Source organism: Hippoglossus stenolepis, chromosome 2 (genome assembly GCF_022539355.2).
Source record: "Hippoglossus stenolepis isolate QCI-W04-F060 chromosome 2, HSTE1.2, whole genome shotgun sequence".
NCBI classification, from domain to species: Eukaryota; Metazoa; Chordata; class Actinopteri; order Pleuronectiformes; family Pleuronectidae; genus Hippoglossus; species Hippoglossus stenolepis.
The window spans coordinates 29,686,308-29,705,924 of NC_061484.1; the positions used below are offsets into that span (position 1 = coordinate 29,686,308).

Genomic DNA, 19,617 nt, shown 5'->3' on the forward strand with positions numbered 1-19,617 from the left:
TGTATTAGATATACGTGATTAAGTCTTTACTGAACCTCTGATATTAAAATGTTGAAGCCACAGTTCATTGAACCGTTTGTTTGTTTAACACAAGTACTGAGTACATTTTACATGGACCTTTTCCTTATAAATCAAACAGGACACTTTGGTGAATTAAGGTTTTCAGTCATCAAATGTTGTCTTAAGACACAGAATCAAAGTATTAACTCATATCTGAACTCTCAATGATTGATCGGATTAAAACCAAAATGTAAAAGGCCTGTGATTAATTTCAAATTCCAACAACACGTTCATCAAAGTGTTCTTGTCTGATTACAATACTGTGCGTGTTGCTGCTGGGACTTTCTGTATCATATCTGCCAGTCGTGCACATTACAGCAGAATATGTGATAATTCTCTATGTGGGATGGGGGAACTAATGAGACCTACTGCTGTAGAAAACATCCACATTCTGACAGTTACATTCTGTTTCCATTAAAACAGCACTGTGCTGTAGAAAACAATGCATTCTGGGAAATATTTATGAACATAGCAATATACTGCAAACAGCATTGCATTCTGGGGGTGATGTCAGAATCAACCGCAGAGAGGTCCTGCAAAAAGGACTGCTGCTATATTTGTAGAAGACACATGTGGAACACAAAGTCGTGAAGCCAACTCTGGACCTTTTCTAGAGGATTATCCATCTGAGTCCTGCACTTTATCAGCAGGTCTTCAGTAAGTTGTAATAAACTTTATCTGCCTTCCTCTTTCTGTCTTTGAAACAAACTCCGACTGATTAGAAGTGTAACTTAGCTAGCTTGCAGCACTCACATGTGGGCCTCTGAATCAGCCATGCAGGGACTTGTGAGTACAGCAGTAAAGATACTTTTTCAATTATTATTTTGTAGGTCAGGCCAATACTAAATAGAACTTAAAGGTTCATCTCATTGGCTGTGTGTGGTCAGCTGGTTTGCAGCGAGGAGCAGTATTGTGAGTTTGTCCTCTTCGGTACATTTTCACCAATCAGAAGCTTTGACCCGCCAGCTGACTTTGGTTGACTAAAGTTGACAGTTTTATTTTGTTCTGTCCAGCAGGTTACGCAAAGGATAAATACAAAATAAATAAATGTATAAATAAATAAATAAATTAAATTCGAAATATATAAATAAATAAATACAATTCGAAATATATAAATAAATGTATAAATAAATAGAATTCGAAACATATTAATAAATGTATCAATAAAAGTATAAATTCAAAATGCAACGTAGCCGGACAGTGCGCGCACCGGGCAGAGGAGACGAGACGTGGCCTCCTGCTCAGAGTTGTGATGAGGAGGGTAGAAACCATCATGGTGTATTTTAACAAATGGAATGAAGTAAAATGTAAAGTATTTCCCTCTGAAATGTACTTTAGTAGAAGTATAAATACAATCAAACCGCTGAAGTAAAGTCAAATACACTTTATTCACACATCTACGATCAGGTATTTCCCGGGAAAATTCTACTCCGCCAAAACAGTTGTCTGTTCAAATTCCCGCCACATATTCCAGCGGTCTGGCGACACATGACGTAGCATCCGTGTGAGCTGAGCCAATGAGCATCGGTGACGCTCCTGCACGGACCAATCAGAGCGCGGGTTGGGGAGCAGCTGCCGGATGAGGAGGGGATTTGGCGCCAGTTTGTCTTCAGAGCTGCAGACGCGTTCGATCCGGAAGGTTTTTCACTTTACTCCTCAGGACAGCGACGTTTCCCCTCGAGCCTGAAGAGGACTCGAGTTGGTCTCCTTGTCTCCTCACAGTAAGTGTTGGTCTCCTTGTCTCCTCACAGTAAGAGTTGGTCTCCTTGTCTCCTCTCGGTGTTTGTCTCCTCACAGTAAGAGTTGGTCTCCTTGTCTCCTCTCGGTGTTTGTCTCCTCACAGTAAGAGTTGGTCTCCTTGTCTCCTCTCGGTGTTTGTCTGTTTGTCTCCTCACAGTAAGTGTTGGTCTCCTTGTCTCCTCTCGGTGTTTGTCTCCTCACAGTAAGTGTTGGTCTCCTTGTCTCCTCTCGGTGTTTGTCTCCTCACAGTAAGTGTTGGTCTCCTTGTCTCCTCTCGGTGTTTGTCTCCTCTCGGTGTTTGTCTCCTTGTCTCCTCTCGGTGTTTGTCACCTTGTCTCCTCTCGGTGTTTGTCTCCTCTCGGTGTTTGTCTCCTTGTCTCCTCTCGGTGTTTGTCTCCTCTCGGTGTTTGTCTCCTTGTCTCCTCTCGGTGTTTGTCTCCTTGTCTCCTCCCGTGTCTCTGATGTTCAGCTCACATGTTAAAGTTCGCGCTGTTTTTATGACGCTGTTGTGTCGTGGCGCCATTACCCCCCCCTCCCCCCTCCGCTGTGACTCGTGTTCACCGGTTCAATCTGTTCGATAAAGATAAAGATGCATACGTGTAACTTTTACACATTTAAAAAAACAAAACGATTTCACATAGTTTAAGTTTCCTGGTGTATTTCTCTCGTTGGCCTCACACTCCAGTCCGGTAGGGGGCGGCAATGAACCTTGCAGAACAGCCATTTTCTCCATTGATTTTCATTTGCTTTGAATTATTTGAAACACTCGTTCATTTATAGATTTTTCACTATTTTCACTTAATCTAATTTAACTTCCGGTCTCTATTCATGTACGTATCCCACAATGCACTGCGAATGATTCCCCTCCAACTGTGGGCAGCTCCACCAATCACAGATTGTCACTCCCGAGGATTGTGGGTATTGTAGTGCACCGTAATAAACACGTTTTTCTAGATCAGCTGATTTCACTGTGGAGGATTGTTGAGGTTTTTCTCTGTGACGTATAAACACCAGTGGAACTACAAAGAATACGAGAGAAGGAAATCCACAGTAAAGAATAATCAATGCATAACTTCGATAAATAGATGGTTAGAGGTGCGAACATACAGCAAAAATAATTAAGATCAAACTTTATCGATCCACACACGAGGACAGTTCAGGTGTTCCAGCAGCAGGCAGCTCAGAGTGAGGCACCGAGACCATAAAGAATTAAAAAAGATTAACATGTACACAATTCACCAAAACACATTGAATGTATTGCATACGTTCATATTTTTCGCTGCTTTCTCGTTTTTTTAAAGGACGAAATTACTTCTAATGGAAGTAAGAAATGTGCTGAAAACGTAGTAAATACTGACGTGAGCAGGTTCTACTGTCTTCATCACCATGTAGTGAGATGCCCCCCCCCCCCTTTCCCTACGTTAGAGCAGACATGGAGACATTAAATGACCGTAAGAGACATTTGAAGACTTTGTCTCTGGGAGTAAAACATTTCACACACAAGTCAACAACTAACGGAGAAGTAAATCGGAGGGGATTAGATTCAGAGTCGGGTTTAGTCCCAGAAATTGTTCAGAACTTGATATTTGCAAGTAATGACCATTCATTTTATTTAATGTAAACATGATTTGAGAAAAGTCTTGTTTTATATTCAGTTAAGGAACTGGGCTGTGTTTTCAAGTCTTTTATATATTTTAATGTGGCTGCAGGAGCCAAATAAAACAAAAATAATATTGACCTAAATTTCCCTCGGGATCGATAAAGTCTTTGTACCGTCTAAACAGAAACTGTAAATGAAAGAGCCTCAGTGAACCGCCTGGAGCAGATTTGTGTATTTCCAGGTGGTGTCTCCTGTTTCCAGTCACAGTTTGGGATCAGCGACTGATTTTCTCTGTCTTACGTTTCAGGTCAAACATAAAATGCCGAGCACGCGCTCTCAGGGCCGAGCTCAGCCCACGCTGCAGTTCCCCCGACGCAAATCCACCAGAGTCTCCTCCGTCTCCAAGACGCCTCACAAGTCTCCGGGCTCCTCTCCAACCAAACCTGGATCTCAGCCCCTCGCCACCCCCCTGACTCAGATTGGACCGCTGTCCCCGAGACGTCCCAGTGACCGGCCCACCGCCCTCTCTCCCAGTCTCCAGCCACGGCTTCCACTCAGCCCCCGAAAACGCACAGGTACGACTCGTAGATCACATGCCCCCCCCCATCATGATGTGTATTTTATGTTTATAGTTCTTTGCTTTGCTTTGAACCTATTTTAAGTCTCTGAGCTCAGAGCAACTAACCCTCGTGTGTCAAACTGGTGGAATCTCCCTTTAGAATAAAACTGGGGTTAGAATTGCAGCGTAATGTCACAACTTTAATTCCCTCACGTTTCTCTGGAAGTTTAAATTCTCTCTTTTGGTTCTGAAGGCGACGACAACGGCTGTAACCTGGGAGTCGCTCTGCTGGGATCCCCCCCAAAGCAGAGCAAACCCACTCTGGCCTCACCCCGAAAACTGGGCTTTAATGAGAACTCGCCAGTCACAGCTCGCCGTCAGCTGATCCCGTCCTCGCAGAGAGCGCCGCTCTCTCCCGCTGTCGCCCTGTCGCCAAGACGACAGGAAACGCCCGCTGGAAGTCCCGCTCGCCAAAATGGTCAAAACAAGAAGCCGCCAGTTGTTCGACTGTTTGCTGAAAGTAAGTTATTTACATGTTTGGATTTGTTGCCCAAAATCTTTGAGTTTGGAGTCACCGAAAATATTCACCTGTGACGACCTGGAACCAGAGGTCTTGGTGTTGTAGTTAAGTTTTGACTTAAATGTTGTATCACAGTGGTTGAAGATTACATTTTCTGTCCTAAACTTAGTGAAATTTGCTCTTTTAAATAAATATCAGATTTGTCATCATTTGAACAAGTCCCTGCTTTTAAGGCAGGGAGGATTTTTGACTTTTATTATCATAAATGGTTTATTTTGGGGTTTTCAGACAGTGGATCAGAGAAAACTTAAAATTATCTTAGATTTTCTGACACTTTTTTTCGATCCATTTACATTAGAAACGTCCTTTTCCGCCTCGAGAGGAGTCGACAGAGTTGTTGAATATTTGCAGGTTTTAGCTGCTGTTGGACACAAACCTTATTAATCTGTCACGATGCTTTTTGATTAAAATGAAGATGGGTTTTGTTTAGAACTAGTTTAGTTCTCCTGCCTGTAACATAATTAACCTTCCTGTTTTCTCCTCCAGAGTCGAGGTTTCAGAGCGTGAAGCAGGCGCTCCACACCGCCATCCCCGAGCGCCTCCTGTCCAGGGAGTCGGAGCGGGCGTCCATCCGGTCGTTCCTGGAGGAGACGCTGCTGCAGAGTCTCCCCGGCAGCCTCTACATCTCTGGAGCTCCGGGCACCGGCAAGACGGCCTGTCTCAACTGTGTCCTGCACGAGATGAAGGTACTTCACCAGCTGTGTGCGGCAAACTCACAGAATTACAAAGTAAACAGAAATGAATAAATCGCGTTCAGAGCTGCACTGACCTGAGGAGATTCTCCGGAGGGGCTGTGAGTCAGTTGACATTTTCTGGAGCGCATGTGAGAGATTATCTGGAGAAGTTGTGTTGATGAAGTTTCCATCACACAAAGGACCCAAAACTGGAAAAGAGAGAATAGAAACATCTCAGGGTGAAGAGGAGTCGAGCAGGTTCCAGCTGGATGATGACGGGGATTTTCTTTCTTTCCAGGCCGAGTTGTCGTCGGTACAAACCGTGGTGGTGAACTGTATGAGTCTGAGGAGTTCCCACGCCATCTTCCCACTGCTGGCCGACAAACTGAAAGCTTCCGGCGGGCAGAGCGGCCTCCAGCGGCTCCTGACGGCCCCGGGGCCCACTGTGTGAGTAACCAGTACTTTAACTGGAATGATGTTGTACCCTGAACTGGTCTTTAAAGTTTCCTCCTGTTCTGTGTGGTTGTTTGTCTCGCGTTGAGAAATAGGAAGATACGATTTAACCTGATTATAATTTTGATTGTCTGATTAGTTTGTCAACTGTAAGTGAGTTGAGGCTTTGACGCGCTCGTGCTTCTCATCACTTTACGACGTCGGTGTCTTCACTGGGTCTCATCACAGACTCTGACTCCATCTTTCTTTTGTCGTCAGGCTTCTTGTTCTCGATGAGATGGACCAGCTGGACAGTAAAGCTCAGGACGTCCTCTACACCATCTTCGAATGGCCGTACCTGGCCGGGTCTCGCCTCTGCCTCGTTGGTAAGACGTCCGGCCTCCAGTTGTTGACTCAGCTGAAGTCTAAGATCTAAAAGTCACTAATCAGAAGGTGATCATGGTTCAGGTGAGCGATACTTCTCATACATCTCACCGTGCTGTGGTGTTGATTTTACAGGCATCGCCAACGCTCTGGATCTGACGGACCGGATCCTGCCCAGGCTGCAGGCCCGGCCTCGCTGTCGCCCACAGCTCTTGCACTTCCCTCCCTACAGCCGACAGGAGCTCGCGGCCATCGTACAGGACAGACTCACACAGGTAAGCACAACCACACGGACCAGAGGTCACATCAGGACAGATGAAGATGAACAAGATGAACTAAGCTGTGATTAACATCTGTCCTCAGGCGTCTGCCGACGGGATCCTCGACGCCTCTGCGGTTCAGTTCTGTGCCAGGAAAGTGTCGGCGGTGTCGGGAGACGCCAGGAAAGCTCTGGACATCTGCAGGTGAATATCTCACCCATCACGATCAACCTTAAACTGCTGAATGCAGCTCACTCAGAGTTTTTACTTTCATAAACACGCAATATTCAGATGAATCTGTTGGTGGGAACTTAAATCTCCAAATGGTTTGTCTGGGACCCATTGACCCTCTGAACTCTAACTCTGCACAACCTCAGCTAAAGGGTCGTGTTAGTCGAATTAATGTTAACGTCATTTCATTCCATGATTCATTGTCGACACAAACTGTCTGAAAGTTCAGAAACACGTTGGATCCATGAAGCGTCGGCTCCTGAGCAGCGTCTCAGCAGATGCTGTTGAAATCAGACCAGATACAGGTTGTGCTCAGCAGTAACTCTTCTCTTATTGTGTAGGAGAGCAGTGGAGATCGTGGAGTCTGACGAGAGGAAGAAAGCAGCGACTTCAGAGGCCGAGACTAAAGGTGAGAAAAGCTTTTAAATCGTATTCATCAGCCAGATGCACGTGTGAGATTCGGGATCAGTTGAACCAGCTCAGTCCTCCTGGCTGATTTCTGTTGTGGTTCTGACGGAAACTTTCCCCTCGGGTCGGTTCAGAGTCTCGGGTCAGCCTCCCCCAGGTTGCACGGGTCCTGTCGGAGGTGTACGGCGACCGCATGGCGTCTCAGAGCGGCGGCTCGGAGGGAGAGAGTTTCCCCCTGCAGCAGAAGCTGCTCGTCTGCTGCCTCCTGCTGCTCATTCGCAACGGAAAGAGCAAAGAGATCGTCCTTGGAAAGGTGAGAGTCTGAGCCGGTTACATTTACGTGGAGGGAGTCGTGCTGTTTTTCATCCTGGATAACGCACGTCTGAGTGTTTGAATCATGTGTTGAGGATGCAGGCTGTAAATAAAGATGGAAGACGTCCCCACTTCCTCCCACTGTCCATAAATAAAGCTAAAATATCCTGGATACCAGAGATATGGTTCATCTTTATCATTTAACCCATTGAGATCTAAAGTGTTAACGTCAAGGTGAACTTCAGTACTGTGAAAGAACAACCACTTAAAACTAAAGCTGAGAGGATTACCAACGTTCATCAAAACTTTAATTCTCAGCTCATAAGCAGATAAACATGAAATAAAACATTTGATTGATGATTTGCTCATATCTCAGTCCGTGTCTGAATCTGTTCTTGTCCATGGAACTCTGCTGTAACCTGCTTTAATACCCAGACCCTCGGTCGTCAACCAGTCTGAAAAAACGTATTTGCGGGTTGAGAGCACAAACAAACTACACTTCCCATGGTACATTTCACCCTCCTGCCAGTAGTTCAGATTTCACATTGACTAGTTGCTGCGCCCGGTTGCATCAGGTCTAAATACCCAGCAGGTGGCGCCGTGTGTGACCTGGTTTTGTGTTGTTTCAGCTGCACGAGGTGTACAGTCGTCTGTGTGCTCAGAGGCAGGTGTCGGGAGTCGGTCAGGGCGAGTGTCTGTCGCTCTGCAGCCTGCTGGAGAGCCGAGGCATCTTCGCCCTGAAGAAAGCCAAAGAGGCTCGTCTCACGAAGGTACAAGACGCCGTCCGAGCGCCGCCCGGGCGCCACTGTTGGAACATCGGAGTCAAATGGTGGATTGATTGTGGAGAATAATGAGTTTCTTTCTCCCCCTGCAGGTGAATCTGAAGATCGAGGAGAAGGATGTTGAAAACGCTCTGAAGGACCGAACGCTGCTCGGCAGCATCCTGGCCGCAGGACTCCCCTCGTGATCACTCCTCTATTCACTGTTTTCTCTGATTATCAAGTTGAAACTAGATTTTTATTTTACTGTTTTTACTTTTTTAATATTCTCATTTTTGCTGAGAATTTGTACATTTCTCTGAAGTTTTTTTTTTTTTTTTAAACTGGCGTTGACGCTCAGTTTGGGTTGAAAAGTCAGTTATGAATTTTGACAGCGTTTGTTTCAGTTGAGTTTTGAAACGTTTCCATTTTTAAGCTGTAAATAAACAGATGTACAGAGATTTTAACAAACTCTCCTCGTTGTTTCTGCCGCAGAGAAACAGACTGAATCTTACTGCTCATAAAGATGGACGACACGTCAGCTCCTTGAAGTGAAGCCACTTGTTTTTTTCTCTTCATGGCTGCAGGGGGCGCTGTTACTCACGGAAATCCTAACCCTAAAACTAAATACATCCTGAATCCCTGTTTGACATTTAGAGTCAAATATAACCTAAATTATCTGCAATTGATAAATGTTTAAAAGATCAAAAAAATTATATTTGTAATATTTGCATCAGCTTTACAGGAAAAAAATATTTAAACAAACAAATAATAAATCTGACTTTAATTTGATTTAGGTTTCGATTTCATAAAGTTTCCTTTTGTTGGATGCATATTAACGACGTGTAAACATCCCAGAATCAAACCGTGAACATCGTGCTCTTTAAAACCCACTGGAGCTCGGACGCGTCGGGATCGGCAGCAGCAGACAAACGGCTTCTCTGATTGGATTAAAGAGTTAACGGCCTCACAGCTTCCAGGGTCTCCGTGGTAACGACCTTCAACCCCCTTTTGGTTGGTGGTTCTTAGATCTGATCCAAGTGCTGCGTCGTCATCGGCTTCAACCTTCTGCTCTTACAACAGTTTCTGATTCTAAGTTTAAGTAAATGATAAAACTGAACTCGCGGTTTTCAGCATAAATTTTAAACAAATTAATACCAAACTGAACTTGTTGAAATTCTGATTTACTTCCACATTAAATATTAAGACAAGAAAATGTTCAAATATGATTTTATTTAAGTGATTTCTCCACAGCAACATCTTAAAGTGAATGAAAATATATTATTGTGCATGTTTTCAAATACAAATACAGTGACAAAATGTAAACATTGTAAAATATTAAATATTCAGATGTGTGATACATATTTAATTTAACCTGGGAAATAATTCAAAAGGTTTAGTCGAGAGAGAAACATCAAGCGAACACTGTCCAACACAAACACTTTATACGCAACAGCTTCTTTTTAGTCTGTTTTTAGCTTTAATTAGATTTTACTTGTCAATAACACTTCAAACAGTTTCCTGTGATTGTCTGATCGTTTTCACTTTAGAACACGAAACACCAAATATCTGCAAACACATTAGAACCATCTTCACAGAATTAAATCTGCAGCAACAGGTCGTTTCCACCCGAGAAACGTTTTCTTCAAGTAGAAACTTAATGAAATAAATAAATTAAACTCTAAATAAAAAATTAAGTGATAAATTAAACTCGAGTTGTGTCGCGAGGCTTCATTTAAAGAGCGACTGCATCACAGCGGCGGGACGAGGTCGTCCAACAGGTGGATCCTCACAGGATATCAGATCCCAACACATCCCAGGATTCATTGCGCTTCAGTGACGAACACTTTTTCCAAGAAGTGATGGCGCCGGCAAGCGACAAGACGTCCAACACTTGAGTATCAGACTTCAACTCAACCAAACATCCAATAATACTCGTGTTCAATAAACCAGGGGGACATGAAACTTTCTCAGCATGTCGGACTTCAGCTTTGTTGCTCGGCAACAGCATGAAGGCGGGACGCAGCCCCTGAAGTGAGACGCAGCTACAGACGGTAAATAAAGATGGACGACATGACCGCTTCTCAAAAGTGAAGCCAAATCATTTTAATCGCCCCCTGGTGGTTGGCTGCTTTATAGGTCATAAACCCAGCCTCCTCCATGTCAGCAGATGGGACATGGAGCAAAGCTTTAAAAAATAAATCAAAGTAGACGTTAAATAAATGTTTGTCGACGATGGTTTCTGTCAATTCAGGTCGTTCTTATCTCACTGACGTTTGTTCAGGTGTTTCTGATCAGTTTTGATAAGTTAATTAGTTATGGTATCAGACTCCTGATTGGTTGAGTGGGACAAAGTGGAGACTTATCGTCCTTCTTTATTCAACGTCTGTGGTCTCAACATTTGAAAAAAATCTAAATTTCTCCAAACTAAAAACATTTTGCACATTCAGCGTGAAGAGGTTCAGCAGCATGAGATAAACTTAAAACATTCAGCGACTTTATATCCATTCAGTTTGAAAAGTTGGCTCATGAAAACGTACGTGTTAAATACAGGAAGTTGTGATCATTAGCCCTCAGTGCGAGTCACTGGACGCAACAAATGACGTCACCACGTGTTTACAGTCCTCAGTTACACAACAAACTGAAAACTCGTTTCTTCAGTACGACACTTAACAAACACACTTTTTACTTTTCTTCGCAGTCGGTTTGGATTTAAGTTTAAAAACTCAACGTCACAGCTGCTGAAAATACAAGGAGGTGATACGGTGATAAAATCTATTAACGTTTATACTTATGCTTTTTTCCAGCTCAGCTCCATCATCGGGTTTAAACAACGTAAAGACGTAAACATCGCAGAATTCACACCACATTCTATTAAGAACTACAACTAATAAAATATTCATTCAATATTTGTTTCAAATGATTAATTTAAATATTTAATCTTAAGTCTTTATGATTTCCAGTCTGTGTTGTCGAGCTACAGAAGCTTTTCGAGCTAATGAAAGTATCTGTAGTTTCTTCAAGTAACTGTAGGTAACGTAAAATATTTGCTGTATTTAACGTCTCAAATCTGAGAATTTGATTTATTTTCCATGAAACACAAAACAAACTCTTTGGACAAAAGAGATTTTTTTAAATAGAACTCAAATCAAACTGAAATCAATTAATTTTAAACGTGCCACTTGAACAATGTCTCTATTTTTATGTTTTTTTATCTCATCTGTACCAAATTAATAACATGTGGCTCTTTTCAGAAAACTTATTACAGATCCACATGTTTCTACACAAACATTAGAGGGTTTTTTTTATTAGATAAATAAAAAACTGGAGCTGTAAAATAAGACGTTGTTTGTTTAGCTGAGGTGAAGAATCACGTTGATCCCAACCAATCAGAGCGTCCTGTTAGAGGACGACAGGAGAAGAAGATTAACCACGATCGTCTAATACTTTAACAAACTTCTTCTCATCTTTGTCCTCTGGTGTTTTTCATCACGTTGGATTCTGCAGAAAACCCTGAACCCTGAAAATACATTTCTGAATTTGTCTTTGACAAGATAATTCAGTTTTTTTTAATGTCACACATTCGTTATTTAAAAACCTTCATTAAATCCCAAACGTCTCAAACTTTTAAATTCAACGTAAAAATTTTGCATAATAAATAAAAACGTTTCGCGCTGCCGTGAACAGAAAAGCACCACGTTAGCATCGCAGGCTAATTAACAGTCCAGTGGTTTGAACTACGTGCATTTCATTGATCAACTGAGACGAGTATAAAGCGAACACGTCTTAAATATAAGTTTTACTCTGAAAATACCTCAAATACTAATTTCGCTGGACACACTTTGTTTCTATTTGTCTGTTCAACCATCCAGCAGAAAGCTTATTCTCCTTTATGTAAACGTCAGATTCCAAAATACTCAAGATATCAAAAATATTCCAGTTGTTTTGAACACAGAGCTGCCACAGAGAAATGAAAAACACTGGCTGTGTGTGAAGTGAAGTCCAGTGTTTCATGCTCAGAAAGTAAAATACATTCAAACAGTGACGTGGGGGGGTATTTCTATTTAGATATAAAAGCTTATTAAGAGTTAACCGTCTGATGTTTGGACTGACGTGGGATCAGCTCCCCGGGATTCAAAACCATAACCTGTTCTGAGGGAGCTGTTTTCTCATGAGCCGCTGCATAAAAAAGCTGAATTCTACATTACGAGTTTTTCCCACGTCTTGACTTTATGTTTCTGTTGTTATGAAAAGCAGCGTTTTAGTGCGACGGACGGTAACGACACAAACACGGTTCAGTTTGTCTGATGTCGGCGCTCTGCTAAGGAAACGTGGTTTCCGGGGGCGGGTCCCGTCTCTACCTCAGCCGGGCAGAGAAGCAGCTCATGTACTCCGTCATCCAGCGGTCGTCCACCACCGTCAGCTGCGACCGCCTCACCTTGTCCAGGTCGGCCGAGCGAGCCCGCCGCCGCTCCACGTTGTTGCTCCGTTTGTCGGACTCCCGCCGGGTCTGACTCTGGGAGGAGAAACCAGAGAGAGGAATCGTTTCTGCAAAGCACACCGGAGTTTCATTATTCATGTTCCGGTGTTTGGTGACACGTGTCCGGTTTCCTGTGAGCGAGGCCGAGCTGCTCGGAAAGACTCAAAGTCTTCTCATTTTAAATTTTACATCCTGGAGCTGGTCGTCTTTAAAAAACAGGAAATGAAATCAAGGGTGAATTTATAAATGACAATGAAATAAAAATAAAAAAAGAATCAAGCTGAAGTTTAAAGTGTAAAATATCAAACCTCAGTTTCATTTCTTTGTCATAAGTGATAACGACAAACCTAGGATCAAGTTTTTTAATAAATATATATTATATATATATATTTTTGTGCATGAACTTCTGTTTGAATCTTTTAAAATACACAGCGTCTTAAACCCTCACGTCATTGGTCGTCGTCCTGACCTCCGTCCGTCTCTCGGTCCAGTCCAGGCGGCTGGACGGTCTCCGGTTCTCCTTGGTGCTGATCGGAGGCTGGCTCTTTGCTCTCGGCGCTTTTCGGACAACGGCCTGTTTATCGTCAGTGGAACTGTCCCGGCGTCCCGGCTCAGTGTGAGGGGTGCGTCTGCGGTGACGGCGTTTAGGTAACGGGTTCACTGGCTCCCCATCAGAAGACGCCGTGTCCGCCGGGCCGTTGTCTGTTGCGGTGTCCTCTGAGGGGCTGCTGGTGTTTGGAACCGGCTTCACTGAACCTTCGCCGGCTTCATTCACGCCGTTTTCTACAAGCGCCGCTTTAAAAAGAGACAAACACACGTCACTGTGGAAAACTCACGGTTTTCTTCTTCTCCATTTTTAAATGTTTAAATGCAAACAAGTGATTTGACTTTAACCAGATTGATGAAATATTCTGAACGTAAACGTCACATTAAACGGATGCGTTCGGTCTCATCTTAAAATAAAAACAAGACCGAAACTGATTTTTCTTGCTGTTACTTTTCCTTCTGTTCATATCAGGTATCGACCGTCACCAGTTGGACATTGTGTTCACCGCCATCTTGTTTTTTTATAACCAGAAATAGCCATTTTGGAAGATCGGGGGGGTGGAGCCTGTCTGAGCTCGAGGACACTGCACGCCCACCTGCACCCATTGGACGGAACTGACTGTCTGTCACAAGGTAGCCACGCCCCCGGACACTGACTCCTCTGCAGTTATGGCTGAAGGTTTCGACCAAGTTGTAAGTTATTAATTGATAAACCAGTTTGAGCAAAGCTCTGGACTAACAGAAGTACTCTCACCCGTGTTGGGTGCAGCGTCTCCGGCCTCTCCAGCTCCCGGCTCCGCCTCCTCGGACGGCGGCTCCGGGCCGGGGCTCGTCCTCAGCTCGCACAACCTCTGCTTCAGCTCCGAGGATGTCGGCGGGGGTGGGAGGGACAGGGGGGCCACTTTGTTCCTGATCAGCCTGGGTGTGGACCAGCCGCTGGAGTCGGAGCCGCTGTCCCAGCCCTCCCAGAACCAGGGCTTGTGGGAATGCTCCATCACCCGCCGGGTCAGACGGTACTTCAGGGAGTCCTCGTAGCATTTGGAGAACGTCTCCCACCTGGGATCCTTGAACTTCTTCATATACTCCGTCCGGATTTTCTTGGTCACCATGGCTCTCGTCTGGTTTTAATCACTGGAGAAAAACCAGAGAGGGAATAAAACACTGACAGAACAAAATGAAAACAGAGTCTGATGTCATCACCAGGAAGAGAGACTGATTTTCACAGAGTTCCGACTTCCAAGCGTCAAACGTTAAACAAACGAGCGTGAGAAGGTTGATTTGTCTCGTGATGAGACAAATCAACTGGGACCAGTACGGGATCAAAGAGGAGGAACGACGCCATTAAACATCTTAGTTCACTTTGATGTAAAATCCGCGGGGTGTGGTCTACCTGTAGGCCCCGCCCACCGGATTACAGGCTCAATCTAATCTGATTGATCCACAACAACTGACACTCACACTTCACCTGGAATTACACTCTCACACACGCACGCACGCACACGCACACACACACACACTATTCTCATTCCATATCAAACACGTTGTCTTTAGTGAAACATTGATCTGATCCATCACCGGGTTCATTCATTCATTGATCTGTGGCTCATTTTATTTGAAGCCTCTGAAATAAAAACACGTTCAGGTGTTTTTCAGTGTAAATAGATTTAAAAATGTCTCCGTGTTCAGCTGCGTTACCCGCCCTCAGTGGACCCGGGGACGGGGAGACGCGGTGACCGGTACCGGTGGTTCCGCTCCGGGTCCGGTGTCACATTCATCTGGACTCACCCGGACCTGGTTCCAGAGGGGGTCCGGTCTGAGGGTGGAGGTCCGCGGTCACACGACGAGCATCGCTCCGGTCCTGCGACTGACGAGCACCGAGAGCGGAGCTAGCTAAAATGCTACACACAGCTTCCGGCGGGCGCTTTCAAAATAAATGACCACAGTAGCCGTTTGAATTCTCTCTGTTTCATCTTCTCTTGTTAAATCCACAGATGGTGAATAAAACACGACAGCTCCACGTAGGTCAAAACATCTTGATCGCCCCCTCGTGGCCACCTGCAGGGCACACCACAAAGCCCGCCTCCTCCATGTTAGCAGATGGACCCACATTAGGTCAATGTTCTCAAAGATGGTTTCTGTCTGGTGAGGTCGTTATTTCAGTTACGTCAGCGAGTCAGTAGAGAAAGGAAGCATAGTTTGAAATGATAATTGAAGATGGCCGACTAGTCTCCACTTCCTCTCATCGGACTGCAATTAAGATAAAAAAATCACGGACACGGCGCGACCATCACCATCGGAGTCACTTTCAGCTGTCAATCAACATACTAATGCACACGTAGAGAGAGAGAGATGGATATGATTTTCAATAGAGATGCAGAGATGGTCCATGTTCCTTCTGCTCATATGAGGGAGGAACTATACTGCAGTCAGCCACCAGGGGGCTATCAAGAGGCTTTGGCTTCACTTTTGGTAGCTGTCATGTCGTCCATGTTTATTTACTGTCTATGACTATGACAGGATGTGTCAGTGAATGGAGCCCAAGAAATATAAACGTGTCTAGAATCAGAAATAACAGACAGAAGTCGTAGGTGAAAATAAAAAGACTTTTATTTGCTTTGCATCTTCTTTGGTCTTTTTGTGGGCGAACCTCAAAGCTTTTCACACGTCAGACATCACTCACATTCAGATCATACACACATACATACAAGGAATAAATAACATATATACAGGTCAGACGCCAAACTGTCGCCGTGGCCTCCTGGTGTCAAGGGACGACGGAGTTTTCCCGGACAGGTGCTGTGGGTTTTCTTTCTTTCGGCATCTTAATGCTCTGGATCCTGAACCTGAGGCGGTTTTTGGAGGCGTGGTGCTTAGAAGCACTTGCGGTGAACGATGCTGGGACCGGCCTCGTCGTACTCCTGCTTGCTGATCCACATCTGCTGGAAGGTGGAGAGCGAGGCCAGGATGGAGCCGCCGATCCAGACCGAGTATTTACGCTCGGGAGGGGCGATGATCTGCAGAGCACGAGGCGATAACAGGACGTTTAGAATCGTGACGCCAGAACGTCATATCGCACAATACTATGACCTTTTAGTTCGATGTGCTAACAAACAAAACGTACCTTGATCTTCATGGTGCTGGGAGCCAGAGCCGTGATCTCCTTCTGCATGCGGTCAGCGATACCCGGGTACATGGTGGTGCCGCCGGACAGCACGTTGTTGGCGTACAGGTCCTTACGGATGTCGATGTCACACTTCATGATGCTGTTGTAGGCGGTCTCATGGATTCCAGCGGACTCCATACCTGTTCAGAAGAGCGGTTCAAATTACTGCTGAATACAAGTCATGACTTCTGAGTTCTAATCAGAGTCTTTATGTTTTTCTTTAGCTCCTATGTTTTCTTTCAGTGTTTAGCTCAGCAGCTTGTCCATGAGAAACCGTGGTGGGCACGCACCGATGAAGGACGGCTGGAACAGGGTCTCTGGGCAGCGGAAGCGCTCGTTGCCGATGGTGATGACCTGGCCGTCGGGCAGCTCGTAGCTCTTCTCCAGGGAGGAGGAGGAGGCCGCGGTGGCCATCTCATTCTCAAAGTCCAGCGCCACGTAGCAAAGCTTCTCCTTGATGTCACGTACGATCTCACGCTCAGCTGCGAACAGAGCAGAGACCAAGACGCTGTACGTCACAAAGCATAATATAACTTCTACTAAGTCCATGTTTTAATACGGAGCATTCATATTAAAAGTTGGCATCAAACTGAACATTGATTATTTCTAAACCTCATAAAGTAAAAGGTTCAGACCTATAATGTTTCATATTATTTAATCTTATACAATTAGAAAAGGGATAAAGGTCCTAAACGTGAAGTTATGCCTTAAAACAGAAAACCTGCTTTTGACTCTTTGAGTTTTTACCGGTTGTGACGAAGGAGTAGCCGCGCTCGGTCAGGATCTTCATGAGGTAGTCGGTCAGATCGCGACCAGCCAGGTCCAGACGCATGATGGCGTGAGGCAGAGCGTAGCCCTCATAGATGGGCACGTTGTGGGTCACACCATCACCAGAGTCCAGGACGATACCTGAGAGCAGCGACCAGGAAGAAGAGGACTCTTAGTCACAACGTCTTCCTCACTTTACTCATCAAATTTACCACTTTATAAAGTGGATTTCTGTCATGGATATAAAACTGATTTCAACTAAGCATTTTACTCATGAAATAATCTGTTGACTTAGATTTATTGTCTCGTTACTTGGAACCTAAAGAGAAATCTTTAAAAGTCTCATCTTGTCCCCAGAGATGAGACATTTATAAGAAATTAAACAAAGAAACAGTAAACCGCCTGGGGGAGGTTAAAAGTGGTAATTTGCTCAATAAATCAATTAAAAACTATCACCCAATCATCAAATGATTGATAAATTACTCTTTTATTGAATGAACATCGTAAAATAAGATTTTAGTTGGTTGCAGTTAAAGAAAGTAACTAATTAGTCAAACTAATATAATGTCACTATTTAACATTGAAATTCAGATTTTCAATACAAAGACTGAAAGAGATGTCACAGAAAAATACCTTTAAATAAATACAGAATCACTTTGTCTGTCACCGTTTGTATGATCACATCATTCGGTTCTAAACAAACGTTGTGAAAACAACATTGCTCGATCTTGAACTCTGACTCACCGGTGGTACGACCGGAGGCGTAGAGGGACAGCACGGCCTGGATGGCCACGTACATGGCGGGGACGTTGAAGGTCTCGAACATGATCTGGGTCATCTTCTCCCTGTTGGCTTTGGGGTTGAGGGGGGCCTCCGTCAGCAGGGTGGGGTGCTCCTCGGGGGCCACGCGCAGCTCGTTGTAGAAGGTGTGATGCCAGATCTTCTCCATGTCGTCCCAGTTGGTGATGATGCCGTGCTCGATGGGGTACTTCAGGGTCAGGATGCCCCTCTTGCTCTGGGCCTCGTCTCCCACGTAGGAATCTTTCTGACCCATCCCGACCATCACGCCCTGAGGGGAGGAGGGGCAGGAGGCGAGTGGTAAATGTGCCCGTATGTATAAAGATCTTTACACTGCATTCATCACTCATACACTGCCTGGGATTCAGCATCTTGGGATCGGACCGCCAAAGTTCTGGTTGGTGGACAACCCGCTCTACCTCCTGAGCCACAGCAGCCCGGAGGTGAATGGATTATATTACAGAATAAACCCAGAACCCACGTCACTGAATCCCACACAATGAACCTTTAGAGGAAATTGGCCCAAAACTTCATCTTCTATGATCGTCAAATATCCAAATACCAACATTTATGTGAGTGTCAGTGATTTTATTTGAAGGAGATAAAATAATTATAGTAACCAGAGCTTTTCTTTGAAGCAACAAACAAAAGTTGCACTAAAAACAACCAACAACTTAAGAGATCAAGGATAAAAACCAACGTGTTAATTATTGAGTGATCAGAAGTCGAGGGGTATTTCTTTAGCTGTAATCTGACCACTCATCACTAGATGTCGCAAACACCCTACGCGCTGCACCTTTAAGATGCATCTTCCCTGCTACGCAGCGACTCTCGTGTACCTGGTGACGGGGGCGGCCGACGATGGAGGGGAACACGGCCCTGGGGGCGTCGTCCCCGGCGAAGCCAGCCTTCACCAGGCCGGAGCCGTTGTCGCACACGAGGGCGGTGGTCTCTTCGTCGTCACACATGTCTGCAGATTCTGGGGGGGGGAATTCATTGAGAAATATCACAAGAAAAAGTTATTTAACTATATTATTTAGTCTAAATTATTTCCCTATGGTGCAAAGCAACATATTCAAATCTCTTGTTCTTGTTCTTTTGCAAAACCTGAAACCAGCTGAATAAATTCACATTTACAGCTGGAACCGGGGAGAGGGGAGGCCTCGCTCTGTTAATGAGCAGGAATCTGAATAACCCGACTGATCTGGAATCATCGCAGCTCTAACCCGGATTTCTGGATCTTGGATGTGTGATACTGTATTTTAAACAAAGCTGTCATTCATTACTTCATAAAGCTTCAGTTTGTATCACAGGCAACAACACATCTTCAAATCCTCTAAAAAACACTCGGCAGCAGCAACAATTAAAGCCAAAGTGTAAAATGTTTTTGAAATTGATGTTTAATTGAATTTAATTCTATTTGTTGTGCAGTTCTTTGGTGAATTCAGAGCCTGACAGGAAGTTTGCTCCCTGTCAAAATAAAAGCTGCTGTACAGAACTTCTCTGTGCTCCAGTTAAATTGTTCCTAAAGTTAATAAAAACTCAGTAACCGCGAATAAAAGTTCCTCCTGCTCTTACCTGCGCGTGTCTCCGGGTGCGAGTGAGGGTCTGATCCGCGGCGGGTTCCCGGGGAGAGGGGCCGACCGGCTCCATTTATACCCCGGCTCTCCGGACCACTTGTCCCGGGACAGACGCGGGAATGTCCGGCTGCTCCGCAGGAATTCACGCACCACTTCGTCCATATTTGGTCGCGCGGGACACGCACGCAGACGCTCGGCTCGCGCGTCGGGATGACCACATATGGAGAGGAAGTCCCCGCGAGACCGCCGAGGAGCGCACGAGCCCGTGTATGGAGCGAGACACT

The 19,617-nt window shown here is 44.8% G+C and overlaps 3 protein-coding genes across 6 annotated transcripts; 1 reads left to right on the top strand and 2 right to left on the bottom strand.

Moving 5' to 3' along the window:
- The first annotated feature begins 1,630 nt into the window (after positions 1–1,630).
- cdc6 (cell division cycle 6 homolog (S. cerevisiae)) lies at positions 1,631–8,465 on the top strand. 2 transcript variants are annotated; one of them, XM_035142661.1, is made up of 12 exons: positions 1,631–1,781; positions 3,708–3,975; positions 4,213–4,479; positions 5,026–5,225; positions 5,512–5,660; positions 5,925–6,031; positions 6,165–6,304; positions 6,393–6,493; positions 6,862–6,929; positions 7,063–7,241; positions 7,870–8,010; positions 8,115–8,465. In XM_035142661.1, exons 2-12 carry the CDS (start codon positions 3,720–3,722, stop codon positions 8,205–8,207), a joined length of 1,701 nt encoding a protein of 566 aa, XP_034998552.1. In that variant the 5' UTR covers positions 1,631–1,781; positions 3,708–3,719; the 3' UTR covers positions 8,208–8,465. The 2 variants fall into 2 exon arrangements, with proteins under 2 accessions (XP_034998552.1, XP_047197620.1); XM_047341664.1 differs by lacking the exon at positions 1,631–1,781 and adding an exon at positions 1,794–1,810.
- A 2,810-nt stretch (positions 8,466–11,275) lies between these two features.
- On the bottom strand, positions 11,276–15,006 carry ccsapa (centriole, cilia and spindle-associated protein a). 3 transcript variants are annotated; one of them, XM_035143626.2, is made up of 4 exons: positions 14,765–15,006; positions 13,779–14,155; positions 12,927–13,273; positions 11,276–12,514 (listed from the first exon to the last, which is right to left on the bottom strand). In XM_035143626.2, exons 2-4 carry the CDS (start codon positions 14,131–14,133, stop codon positions 12,356–12,358), a joined length of 861 nt encoding a protein of 286 aa, XP_034999517.1. In that variant the 5' UTR covers positions 14,134–14,155; positions 14,765–15,006; the 3' UTR covers positions 11,276–12,355. The 3 variants fall into 3 exon arrangements, with proteins under 3 accessions (XP_034999517.1, XP_034999509.1, XP_034999500.1); XM_035143618.2 differs by having other exon boundaries at positions 14,720–15,006; XM_035143609.2 differs by having other exon boundaries at positions 14,810–15,003.
- A 607-nt stretch (positions 15,007–15,613) lies between these two features.
- Positions 15,614–19,487, bottom strand: acta1a (actin alpha 1, skeletal muscle a). Its single transcript, XM_035143639.1, has 7 exons — positions 19,332–19,487; positions 18,593–18,732; positions 17,700–18,024; positions 16,935–17,096; positions 16,478–16,669; positions 16,146–16,327; positions 15,614–16,038 (listed from the first exon to the last, which is right to left on the bottom strand). The coding sequence occupies exons 2-7, from the start codon at positions 18,719–18,721 to the stop codon at positions 15,895–15,897; spliced, it is 1,134 nt and encodes a 377-aa protein (XP_034999530.1). The 5' UTR covers positions 18,722–18,732; positions 19,332–19,487; the 3' UTR covers positions 15,614–15,894.
- Between the last annotated feature and the right edge of the window lie 130 nt (positions 19,488–19,617).

Bases quoted from the DNA above. Each gene is read 5' to 3' on its own strand.
- acta1a (XM_035143639.1), bottom strand. From the start codon at position 18,721: ATGTGTGACGACGAAGAGACCACCGCCCTCGTGTGCGACAACGGCTCC. The intron at 16,670-16,934 runs GTAAAAACTCAA...CTCTGTTCGCAG, and splicing joins CTACTCCTTCGTCACAACCG to CTGAGCGTGAGATCGTACGT. The intron at 16,328-16,477 runs GTGCGTGCCCAC...TCTTCTGAACAG, and splicing joins GTTCCAGCCGTCCTTCATCG to GTATGGAGTCCGCTGGAATC.
- ccsapa (XM_035143626.2), bottom strand. From the start codon at position 14,133: ATGGTGACCAAGAAAATCCGGACGGAGTATATGAAGAAGTTCAAGGAT. The intron at 13,274-13,778 runs GTGAGAGTACTT...CTCTTTTTAAAG, and splicing joins AGACGCTGCACCCAACACGG to CGGCGCTTGTAGAAAACGGC. The intron at 12,515-12,926 runs GTGAGGGTTTAA...TTCTCCTCCCAG, and splicing joins TCAGGACGACGACCAATGAC to AGTCAGACCCGGCGGGAGTC.
- cdc6 (XM_035142661.1), top strand. From the start codon at position 3,720: ATGCCGAGCACGCGCTCTCAGGGCCGAGCTCAGCCCACGCTGCAGTTC. The intron at 5,226-5,511 runs GTACTTCACCAG...CTTTCTTTCCAG, and splicing joins GTGTCCTGCACGAGATGAAG to GCCGAGTTGTCGTCGGTACA. The intron at 6,930-7,062 runs GTGAGAAAAGCT...GGGTCGGTTCAG, and splicing joins TTCAGAGGCCGAGACTAAAG to AGTCTCGGGTCAGCCTCCCC.